Source organism: Triticum dicoccoides, chromosome 2B (genome assembly GCF_002162155.2).
Source record: "Triticum dicoccoides isolate Atlit2015 ecotype Zavitan chromosome 2B, WEW_v2.0, whole genome shotgun sequence".
NCBI classification, from domain to species: domain Eukaryota; kingdom Viridiplantae; phylum Streptophyta; class Magnoliopsida; order Poales; family Poaceae; genus Triticum; species Triticum dicoccoides.
Window position 1 is genome coordinate 201,937,845 of NC_041383.1, and position 12,042 is coordinate 201,949,886.

At 48.3% G+C, this 12,042-nt stretch overlaps 1 protein-coding gene and 1 long non-coding RNA gene across 2 annotated transcripts; one reads left to right on the forward strand and one right to left on the reverse strand.

Annotated features, from left to right (window-relative positions):
* The first annotated feature begins 5,581 nt into the window (after positions 1-5,581).
* LOC119363061 (uncharacterized hydrolase YugF-like) lies at positions 5,582-10,440 on the forward strand. The gene is made up of 11 exons (XM_037628365.1): positions 5,582-5,836; positions 5,940-6,037; positions 6,195-6,292; positions 6,398-6,447; positions 6,791-6,886; positions 7,075-7,164; positions 7,446-7,535; positions 8,062-8,157; positions 9,595-9,660; positions 9,771-9,948; positions 10,041-10,440. The coding sequence occupies exons 1-10, from the start codon at positions 5,621-5,623 to the stop codon at positions 9,945-9,947; spliced, it is 1,077 nt and encodes a 358-aa protein (XP_037484262.1). The 5' UTR covers positions 5,582-5,620; the 3' UTR covers position 9,948; positions 10,041-10,440.
* Positions 10,441-10,474: 34 nt separating this feature from the next.
* LOC119363062 lies at positions 10,475-11,140 on the reverse strand. The gene is made up of 2 exons (XR_005173734.1): positions 10,988-11,140; positions 10,475-10,888 (listed from the first exon to the last, which is right to left on the reverse strand). It is a non-coding gene; the product is annotated as an uncharacterized LOC119363062 (long non-coding RNA).
* Between the last annotated feature and the right edge of the window lie 902 nt (positions 11,141-12,042).

A 12,042-nucleotide genomic window follows, 5' to 3' on the forward strand; every position in this document is an offset into this window, starting at 1 on the left:
GCCATCGCCTCGGAGACGTGTTGGGCATGGGATGCCTGGGCCTTGTCCACCTCCTCCCTCAGCTTGCTCAGGTGGTCCCACCCTACAGCTTGGTCAATGGTCACCTGGGCTAGCATGGCCTCGCGATCAGCGAGCTTTGCTTCACTTTGTGGGCCTTGAGGTCCTCCTTGTGCTGCCAAAGCCATTGGGTGTGCGTGGCATGCCCCTCCTAGAGGATCTTCAGCTCCGCCTCTACCTTGAAGCAGCATTCCTTGGCGGACGTGGTGCTAGACAGCGCCGCGTCACGGGCCTTCAAGGCTCCGCCGGCCTCCCTCTTGCTCTCCGTGGCAGTGGCCTCGGCCTGGCCCCAGGCTGTCCTAGCGAATGTGTTAGCCTGGAGCCACCCTAATACCAGCCCCATGCGTTCCCTCGTGAGGCACCTGTCGGCGTCTTGGAGGTCGGCCTGGAGCTGATTTAGCACGGCATAGGCTTCCGCCAAGGCCCCGAGCCCAACGAGGGGGCCGCGGTCCGCCAATGCGAGGGCCTGGGAAGGAGGCGACACCAGCCCACCGGCTGGCGCCATCACCGGAGAAGCAGCAGTAAGGACAACTTGCAACACTGGGGGGCTCAGAGCCCCCCTCATGCACGACGAGGACGGGCGGCTCCATGGCCACCACGCGGGTAGACTCCTCCTGAGGTTTCACCACCGCGTCCTGGGGGCCCTACTCCATTGTGTGGGGACGCGAGACGGCCTCTTTTGCCTGTGCCGGAGCTGTCAGGGCTAGGGAGAGCGCTGGCGCCTCCGAGGTCCCGGATCCTTCCCTCTTCTTCTTCACCACGATGCCCATCCTGGTCACCAGGGGGAGCGCAGTGGGCACGACATCAAAGGACGACAAGCAAAACAAGGTAAGGTACTTACCTTGTCGGGGGCGATGTACGCCCTCGTCCTAGTCGGGGCTGGGGCACCTCCGATCTTCCTGGGCATGGCCTTTGCCGCGTCTTGGGGGTTGGCGAGGCGCTCGTCGGCCGGCCTCGATGTGATGCTGACGCTTGGCTAGGTAGGGGTGATGCCCTGAGGAGGGGGTGCCGCCCCGCCCTTCTTCGGGGTCGCTTGGCCTGATCTTCACAGGGCCTGGGGAGTGGCCATCGACCTCGTGAGGACCCCGGTGGAGCGCGGGGGTTTCGCGGCCGGGGGCTCGTCGGCGTCGGTGTCGTCACCAAGCTTCCGAAGGAGCTCGCTCTACGACAGACGGGATATCTCTACCACATCATCCTCGGTCGCCTCTGAGTCCCTTTTGCTATCCTCGCCAGTGCTGTCGCGAAGGACACCAGCACCGGAGAATTAGGGCGCTCGGGCGGCACGAGCCCCAAGTCGTTGAAGACAGGCATGGCGGCGCCCAGTGCCTCCCTGTCATCGCCGTGGTACAACAGGACATAGGAATCTGGAAGGTTGCCGGGGTCGCTGCCGAGTAGGACATTCATGGCTTTGTCTAGCTCCTTGCCCGTCAGACTCCCTGAGCGCAGCCAGATGTCGTCCCACGCGCCTTGGAGCTCCCACATGGGGTGCGAATGCGACTGAAGAGGCGCCAACTGTTGCATCAGGAATACCTTCACAAGCATACCCCCCGTCAGCATCCGGGGCTCCACGTCCGCGGTCATCTTCCTCATGACGGGCTCGTCCCGGGGGTCGGAGATCTTCTCATGACCCCATCCTTCAAGCTTCTCCGGCAGCTCGGTTGACAGCTCCAGCCGGTCGTTGAGTCCCCCGACGTCCATGAAGACCCAGCGGTGGCGAAAGCCTTCTACCTTATTCCCGGCCCTCATGAGCACGTTGCTCTTGTGGACCACGGCGAAGGATAGGCATCCAGAGCGCTACGCCGGGTCATGCAGCCGCAGGTAGAAGAAATGTCGAAGAAGCGGCACAGTGGGCCTCACGCCCACAAACGCCTCACAGTAAAAGGCGAAGATGGATAGAAGGAGGATAGAAATGGGCTGGAGGTGGAGAGCCTAGACCTGATAATGGTCGAGGACGGCGCCGAAGAACTCGGAGAAAGGTGGGATGAGTCCCGCGAAGACGCCATGGAGGAAGAAGGGCTAAACCATCCGGTGTGGAAGAAGAATGAAAGCAGAACTAACAACATTGGACACATCTATTGTGGAAGAAGAATGACTTCAAGATCCTTTGATGGACTTGCCATTGGTTGAGAAGTCGATTCCGGCTATCTTTGTGAACCACGACAATCAAACCGTTATTGTCAAAGTAAAGAATTCAAAGGACAACATAAAGTCCAACATACACATAAGAATGAGATTAAAAGTTGTCAAAAATTTAAAAAACTCTAGGGTGATAGCGTTGGATTATATTCAGCGGCTAAGAATCTGGTAGATGCCTTTACCAAAAGGCTATCACATGTTGTGATAGACAATGCATCGAGAGAGATGGGTATGAGACCCACATGAGTTGCCATGGTGGTAACCCAACCTATCGGAGATCCCGTGAAGTAGGAGCTGAGAAAACAAGCCAGTGGTGAACTAAGGAGGATAGTAACTATACTAAGCCACTCCATTGGAGATGCAATACTCTCGAAATCTGTATGGTAGGTTGACTGATGTCTTAATGTGTTTCAAAGATGATACAAGCACGATAGTATCTTACATAGCGATCTTTGAAAGAACACACCTATATGAGCTCGACTGCTGGTCACAGTCTATGAGATTGGGGTGATCTTTAGCAAGCTCATGAATATGCCAGAAGTGTGACTATATGTTCCACCTGAGGGGTCAGCCTTCAAATCTAGTACTAGTAAGACATGTGGTGAAACTTCTTTACGCCAAACTAACAATTTAAGGCATAGTTCATTGTTCAGTTATGAAGGAGTGTAGCTACTTGCTCTAGGTGGAGTTCAACCTTAACAGGTCTCCACTGAAATACTGGTATGTCAAAACAGTGTTTGAAACAAAGGAAAAAAATGGGCCCTTGAGATCTGGTAGGGGATTGTTGAAATATTAGGGTAGTCCTAGGGCACATCTAACAATTTCTGAAAATCTCCGATGACCCATGTGGGCTATATGGCACTACGTGTGGTGTGTGAAGTTTAGCCTTATACCGCTAGTTGGAGAGGAGTTAGACCTCCTCATACGGGATTCTCTTCGACATGATATTGAAGCTTGAGAAGAGAAGTGGTTCCGCACGCTCCTCCTATGCCGCCCGCCTCGCCTCGCCTCGTAACGACGCACCGCGGGTTGCGGGAATGTGCCGAGATGAGCCGAGCTCATACCTATGCGCTTATTTTTATCGGTCAGGAACGAAAAGTCTTTAACAACCGGACCACGTTCTGAGACATCGGATCGTAGGTTGTTACCGACTCGGACGTGAGTCCAGCCCACGTCTCTCCACGCGACTGCGCCTATATATGTGAGGTGTCTGCCAACCCTAGCCGTCACACGAGACATATCGCATCTGCCTTCACAGTCGCTGTTGTTCCTTTGTTGGTGATGCCGCCGGTGATCCCATCCCATCCAACGCGTACACGATTGATGAAAGACCAAGCCTCCGAAACCCGGCCTCTTCGGATTTTGTACGGAAAAGGGGCGATTAGTTTTTTGGGGAGCGTCCCCTACGCGACTGCTTGCCGCCGTTCATCCACATTCGCTGCATCCATGGGCGAAGCTACAGGGTGGCCCGGGTGGGCCGCGGCCCACCCTGGGATTTTGGGTTAACCTATATACCTATGGATCTGTTACTGGGCTAGAGAGAGAAAAAAATAGCCCAATAACCCGAACGCAGCCCAACTGATGCAGCCACAACACACTCCTCGTCCAGATCGAGCCAGCGACTACATCGAGCTAGGAGGATCCCTTTCCCTTTTCCGCCCCCCTGCGAGCTGCTTGCGCGTGCGCGTGCGCCTCTGCCCTGCACGTATGCGGTGCCGCGTCCCTGCCCCTGCGTGCCTGACGCCCCTACTAAGCCGGCCGCGGCCGCCCAGTGCCCCAGTGCCCCTGCCTGTCCTACGGTAGCAACTCAGCTGAGCCCGATTTAAGGTATGAACTGCCCAATTTCCGATTCCTAATTTCTAATTTATGGTTTATTTGTTCTGTGCTATGCTATCCAATAGATAACCGAACACATGCATAATTTTGCACATCATTTCTCCCCCAAATAGCTTTATTATTAGAAAGTAATTCTTATTGCAGAATTGTTGAAGAAATGAAGAGGACCAGATACATTGTTTTCTTTTTCAAAGAGAAGCTATGAAGAAAGGGAAGAAGAAGGCAGAGGCTATGCCAGATGTGGCCATCGAAATCTTGTTGATCTCTCGGTTGAGCTTCTTCAAACAGGGAGACATATTATTCATAATTGGGTGTACTTGCTGCTAAAGTTGGTACCGATTCTATTGGTGGCCACGACAAACATTGAGAGAGCATTTTTAGCTATGAGTTTAGTAAAGAGCAAGTTGAGAAATGAGATGGGTGATAACCTTTTGGATGATTGCCTAGTCACATACATTGAGAGGGATATTTTCTCCGAGGTAAATGAAGATGATATAATCTATACCTTCATGGCATTGCAAAAGCGTAGCCCAGAAACATAGTCTTTTTAAACTTCTCAAGGTATGTACTATGCTCCATCTAGTATACCATGTAGGCTTCTTTATGCAAAACTTGGACTTAATTGAGAATTACTTAGACTTAGTTGAGAATTTTAGTGTGTTTGTAAGACCATATTAATCTATTTCTATGTGATATTGATAATTAGTTAGAACATTCACATGTCATTTTTTTTGTTTTTTTGGGAAGGGCGGACCACCCTGTTCTCAAATGCTAGCTCCGCCACTGGCTGCATCATCTATGTTTGCATCGTCTTCATCGTCACCTTGTCCGCTGAAGTCGAGAGTGTTGTCGCTGAGAAGCTTGAAACCGAAAAGAAGGCCATTGATGACGCCACCGCTGCTACCGCCACTGCCGCGGCCTCTACTTGGCCGAACGGAGGGCATAACTCGTTTATCCTGCTTCTATTAATTTCTGTTTTAGCCATGCTAATGTTATACATAGATATATCTGCTATTAGCGTAGCATGCGCTTTGGTGATTCGATATCAACGTGTTTATTTATGCCAATGTCTATGTTAGTAATTTATTCGTTGATTAATTTATTAATGAAAAAATTGCTACTCAGCACACTCCACATACATGGACGTCGGTCGCGATCGTCGCCGGCCGCCACGTGATGCGTGCATGTTTGTGTGCCACGCAGCGTGGCACTTTCCGCGCCCATACGCTGGACGCGCGTCGTGACGGTGCTACAGGGTTCGTCGGCGGGTCACACCCGTGAAGGACCCAGCTCAGCTCAGCTCAGCTCAGGAATCGATGTGTCGGTACTTGGAGTTTGCCGAGAACGGTTAACGGCCGAAGGCTGATTGCACTGCCGAAGCAAAGCTCGGACGCGATCGCCGGCGGAAGGCCCGTTGCGTGCCACCGTTTCCGTGCAATTTTGCACGCCCACCACGCGTGTCGACGTACCGGCAGCAGCACAGGCTGCCAGGCGGGGGCCACGAGGTGCCCACCGCCCCCTTGGCGCCCCATAACATCCGCTCAACCCACACACTCCAACGAGCGCGCGGGGCGACCGGCTAACTCCACCAATGCCGCCGCTGCTCACCCTCTCCACCTCGCCGGCGCTGCCGCCCCCGGCGCCGCGGAGGGCCCGGTTCAGGGTCGCGGCCTCCGCCGACGTCGGCGCCACCGGCCGAGCCGCCGCCGCCAACGACTTCCCGCCGTTCCTGCCCAGGGCGGTCGAGCGCATCCGCGACGGCGCCGCCCTCCGCCTCACCAAGCGAATCGAGCGCGTGCCCGTCCAGGCGAGATAGCTTCTCCGCAAACTGCCGTAATTTTGCTCTTCTGTTGATAATCTGCCGTAGTAACACCCGTGCTGAATTTTTTCTTAACCGATTCCCACTCCAGACCGGCTTCTCCAAGAGCCCGATACCGAGCAGCTGCGTGAGGCCACTCAAGCAGCAGCAGAGCGCCGATCCGGTCGTGCTGCTCCACGGCTTCGACAGGTTCGTGCAATGCAACACCAAATTTTGGGGCGCTGCCTATCTTACCGTTCGACCTGCAATGTCTAATTCCGGTCTCAATGGGGTGCTGCCACAAGAGTCTTCTTCTACTTTTACCATGCATTTAGCAGGATGGACACTCTAAAAGTGTTAGATGCAGTTCTTGTTTAGAGTGGAGGTATACCTACCCTTTGCTGGAGGATGCTGGGTTGGAGACTTGGGCTGTGGACATTCTTGGATGGGGCTTCTCTAATTTAGGTATGCCCTCACTCTGCTGCATATCGTTGGAATTGGTTCTATAATTGTGCTTGCCACAGTTGCAAGTTGTGACAACTTCTGATATATTGATCAATTGGATCGTAGAAACAAGGCCACCCTGTGATATTGTGTCTAAGCGCGAGCATCTTTATCAGGTATACAAGTTAACTACTACTGCTGGTGTACATGTAGATAATGTCCATGTGATGAGTTCAGTTCCTACTTCCTAGTCTCCAAATGTCCTGTTTAATTCAGAGTGGGTTTGATAAGTAACTGAAGGCCTTGCTCAGAGCTGCACAAAAACTAGCTTCTATTCCAAAATAAGGACTGGGTTTCTGGATTATGTATTACTGCGCTTTTTTTAAGCAAGTTTTCAGCTTGCCTTTCCTTGTTTAAATATGCTCAGTCTTTTAAGACCAGTTTTTATGATTTTGTAGTAAAACTGTTTTTATGATTACAGTGGTAATATCCTTACATCTTGATAAACTCTTTGTGTAGTTCTGGAGATCCTACATCAAAAGGCCTATGGTACTAGTTGGGCCTAGCCTGGGTGCTGCTGTTGCCATTGATTTCGCAGTCAACTATCCGGAAGCGGTACCAGCATTTTAAGAAATACTCTGTCCTCTTCATTTCTTACCTAGCAGTCTAGCACGTAGGAGTAGTACCAAAAACTAAAGATATATATTTTTAATGCTGTCACTGATGCGAATTGTATGTACTTTTCTGTAACTGGACAAATCCGCAAGCTTTGTTACAAGAAGCCAACTTCATCTTCATCGCAGGTATCAAAATTAATCTTCATTGGTGCAAGTGTATATGCGGAGGGCACAAAAGATATGACCAGAATGCCTAAATTTGTTCCATATGCTGGGGTGAGTGTTTTACTGAGCTGCATGCTTTGCTTCAACGTAGCTTTATTTCAGTGTCGAATCATTCTGTTTCTGTTGATATCTTTTGCTGTTACTGTTTAGTTTTTGTGTCCTGAACTCCTGATGCCCATGCTTACTGTATGCATATTTATTTTACTTTATGATGATTATGCTTGTCCTAAAGAATGCTCATATTGTATTATTATCTTTTGTTTGTGTCAAACCGATCCAGTGGTATGTTCATATGTTTTGGCTGGAATACAGTGTAATTCTTTGCTCCCCAGGTTTTTGTACTGAAGAGTCTTCCTCTACGACTATTCGCTACACGCTTGGCATTTTATAATATTCCAGATGGATTCTTTGATTGGGTGCAGGTAAGTATCTGTACATTCCTTACTGAACGGAACAACTATCATATTCTGGTTGTTGGTCTATCAGTTAACTCCACTTTATGAGGCGTACTCATACCTTTCTAGTATGCGGTTTTCTCTATCATTCTTCAAGAAACTTTTTTTTCTTGAACACACACGTAAATGCGTGTTGTTGTGTATTAGTAAGCTAAAAGACAAAAAATGCCAAAAAAATGCCCAATGTGCAAGTACTTAACAAGTTAACTGTCATGCTGCATTTGATGTGTCAAAAACATACAAACCTTTTTTTGCTTCATGCTGCAATATTGTAATTGAACTGCAAAAACATCTTATATTTAGTTATAGAGGTAGTACTTTGCATCCCAATCATATATTTCTTGCCAGTCGAATTCTGCTTAGGTATACCTGATATCCTGTTTTTAACAGTGTGCAGGTATCACCACGCGCAATTGGAACCATTTAGTTTCCTCTTTACTTTTGGGTTACAAGTCATGTGTTTTTTCTTGTATTAATTTATTATTCATTACAGATTGGCCGTCTACACTGCCTGCTTCCTTGGTGGGAAGATGCTACAGTTAATTTTATGATTACTGGAGGTTATAATGTCATAAACCAAATAAAGCAGGTTCTTTTCTATAAACATCCAAATTATGATTTTATCCTCTGTTCACATATGCTAAATGTTGCTTATTCCTTATCCAATTCCGTTGTCTTCATATCATTCATGGTGCTGTAGGCTCGTAGGACCTATCAGTCAGTAACCTTCTCGTTTTATTTAGATGAAGGAAGAGAACACTCTCCCTGTCTCTGCATCCAAATATGCACACAACAAACTTGTTACAAAATCATTAAAATATGTGTCGGATGACCACTGTTGGAGGCTGTAGCCTTGTTTGCTGCAACAAAACTTCAGTGATGTGAATATTACTGGTCATGCAAGACACCAAATAAATGCTATCGATGCTGATTCAGAGTTTCCCTTTTTCTCATTTTTTTCTGAAACATTCTCTTTTTTCTCAGTATTGTTCCTTTACTATCTGAAGTCTTTTGGTTCTTCTAATATAGATAGTTCAAGTGCTGATAGTGCTTCCTTCAGCACTAGCAGAATCTGTTGCGTAAAAAATAGCAATTTTTTGTAAACAACGGGCCCTTCTGTTGATTTACACTAAAGAAACTGCCACAGTATAACTGCCTTACAGAGCTTAACCAAAGCAGAAATAAACACTAACATCTCCTGTTATTACAAAACATAGAGCATCAGCTAAGCTGCAAATGGGTCTCTAGCAAAGCTGTAAAAACATCACTTTCACCCTATGATCCTTCTTGTTGCCGGCGCCCATCAATGCATTCGTGCATATGCCTCCATGATCACCTTGGGCAGTATCACTCCAGCCTAAATGTTTATTCGGTCTTGTTCTTTCTGCAACATCGCCCAGGAGTCAATGTGGCTGCACAAGTTAAAGATGACAGCTAAAGATCATCAGGAAATTTATGTTTGTACATATTATTCGATCTTGTACTCCCTCCGATTCATTACTTGTCTTAGATTTGTCTAGATACGAATGTGACATGTTTTAGTGTTAGATAGATCCGTATTTAGACAAATCTAAGACAAGTAATATGGATATGAGGGAGTATTTTATTATGTTTGTACATATTATACATTAATGAAAATATACCGTAGAATAATTATTCTACAGTTTCAGGGTTAAGAAAAAGGATCATCAGGAACTTTATGTTTAAAATACACAGGTTTGCGTGTTTCCCTAATTGTTCAGCACACTGCAGCTACCTCACCGAGCACCAGTTTCTGCTGAGATAAAAGGAGAGATGAAATTCATCCCCCAACCATATCATCAATTGTATTAGCTTGAAGCTTTGTATATATAAACACCAATTCATAATGATACGTCATTCTCATTTGCTGATTATCAATTATAGACTCTATACTTCTGCTACTAGCATTTGAATTGCTGGATATCACAATCTGGCGCAGAAGAAAAATGAAATGGGTTGTACAACCGAGTAATAATTCTGACCAGTGTCCTGTTTTCGTGGACAGGTAAAGCAAAAATGCCTGGTCTTATGGGGAGAGGATGATGGAATTATTAGTAATAAGCAAGCATATGTAAGTTTGCCTGATGATGCGAAAATGCCATGCATGGTCTAATTTGCAAGATATATGCATGTCTCAGATACAAATGCACGCCATTCTAAACGTGTTGTGGCGCTCTGCAGCGGTTACAGCAGGAACTCCCCAGCGCAATTTTAAGGCAGGTAGGGCAGTGCGGCCACATTCCTCATGTCGAGAAGCCAAGGGAGGCGGCAAAGCATGTGCTCGACTTTCTCGGGGGCGATGGTGTGGACAAGGCGGACCAGGTTTCTTCCCTGTCATCAGCTCTGGTATCAACATGAGGTATGCCATTCCTCATTGAAAGCCCTGCTTCTCCACCGTCCTGCTGCCGGTGAGCCATCGACGTCTTACATGCACCGCCCAATGTGCTGCAGGACCCGGTGAACAGAGGACCGGACCCCTCAGGCTAGCGTGCACGAGGTAACATGTACATGGCGCACCTGTGCTGTTTACGCTCGCCCCAGCGGCATCCTGCCTGCGGTCTGGACCGGCTTGGAGCAACCGAGTTGATCAACATACTTACAGGCCCCAAATTCACCTCACCCGTGGAGATGGAAAAGGTTGCACTAGACTAGCGAACTCAAACAGCTATTCAGAGGCAGAAATGTGTCTCTGACTCTGCTCGTCCGTCAGCTCCTCTTTTTTAGGGGTGTGTTTGGTTCAGGAACCAACTGTAATGGAATGGAATGGTTCCATTCCAGAGGAACGGGTCGGTTCCGGCCCTATGTTCGGTATGAGCAAAAAGTAGAATGGAACGGTTCCGTTCATGTGTTCGGTTCGGAAGCATGGAATCAAGAATAGAATAACAAAAATACAAAATTTCAGCAGCATTTTTGTTTATATTTGCAAGGAAAACAACATCCTTTTAAAAAACAATGGCTCCACTAATTATTACAAAGATGTAGGAGTAGCAGACAATAGCAATTTGAGTGTGCCTATTTTGTTTCAGAGAAACTAATTAACAATCCTTGCAAAGGATATGGCACAAATTTGAACAGCATAGAACACCAAACTTTAATCAAAAAGCAACCACGAGTGTCATCTCAATATCCTCTCCATCTCTCTCGTAGCTACATGCAGTAAAATCTGTAGAGCCAAAGCATATTCAAGGAGGAAGATCGCAATCGCTGCTGTAGGCCAGCTGCAACAGCAGCCACGCATCTGCTTGCCGTCCGCACGTGCTCCTCTTCTTCCTAGCACCCCATTTTCCTCCCTTTTTGTGCTGCAGATCGACAAAGAGAGATGGTGAGTCGACGACAGCGCAGATCGAGTGGTGGTGCAGATCTAAGGGAGGAAGGGAGATGAGGGACAGGCAGCGCACCGGAGAGGGAAGGGGGACGAGGGAGTGACCGCGCGCCGGAGAGGGAGGGGCTAAGAGGGAGCGGCGGCGCACCTGAGAGCGAGGGGCGAGACGAGAAAGCGGCGGCGCACAGAGAGGGAGGGGATAGGGCCGGGTTACGGGAGAGGAAAGGGAGAGAACGACCGGTTCCTTGTAATTCCTCCGATTCGGAGGTTTCGCTCGGTTCCGGATCTCAGCCGAATATTCGGCCGCAGGGAACGAGTGGGTTCCATCCCAGTTACGAACTAAACGCTGGAACGTGGCCTAGGAGCGGGTCCATCCCATGACATTCCGGTTGGTGATAGAAAGCAAACACATCCTAGGTTGCTGGTTTAGATTAGCACTAGAAAGGTGTGCCAATCGGTTGGTACAGTACAGTCACGGTGGTCTCGATCGAGCGTGCCCGTCTCGTTGTTGTATCGCTACATATAGTATGTCTGCATATGGATGTGCGGGCTGGCGTCACGCAGATACAGCTGCGGCCGCCCACGTGCGAACTTGAGACTTTTTTTTCTAGGGTTACTTGAGACTTTAATACTAGTAATAAGACTCTCCACTAGCTAACCGGTGACAGCTGCTACTGCCCCCGATATTTCCATGCAAGAACATTTCCACGCAAGAACACTCCATGTAGCTAACCGGAGGTGGGGTGGACACCTACTATGGGCTCCAGGAATTGTCATTGTCCACGATCACCCGGGAGAACTCAGCACCGGTGCACCGCACACCTGTCTCTCTCTCTCTTTATATATACTAGATGACCCGTTGCGCCAATGGCGCAAAGGCCGAGTGCAAGCCAAATATTGAAAGAATGTGCATTAAAATATATAGACATAGAATGAAACATATGAAAATAAGTATGGATTGACGATAGATAGATGGTTCGTGATGATACATGTTTTCTAAGACGCAAAAAACTGATCCAAACCAAGAGTTATCTGCAAACAAAATTTTAAAATACTTTGACACGTCTAAGTCATACTCCGTGGTGTGTTATTTACAAACTCTAGTAAAAGATTAATGAACTTCGGAATTTC

Bases quoted from the DNA above. Each gene is read 5' to 3' on its own strand.
- LOC119363061 (XM_037628365.1), top strand. From the start codon at position 5,621: ATGCCGCCGCTGCTCACCCTCTCCACCTCGCCGGCGCTGCCGCCCCCG. The intron at 6,887-7,074 runs GTACCAGCATTT...TCTTCATCGCAG, and splicing joins CAGTCAACTATCCGGAAGCG to GTATCAAAATTAATCTTCAT. The intron at 8,158-9,594 runs GTTCTTTTCTAT...TTTCGTGGACAG, and splicing joins TCATAAACCAAATAAAGCAG to GTAAAGCAAAAATGCCTGGT.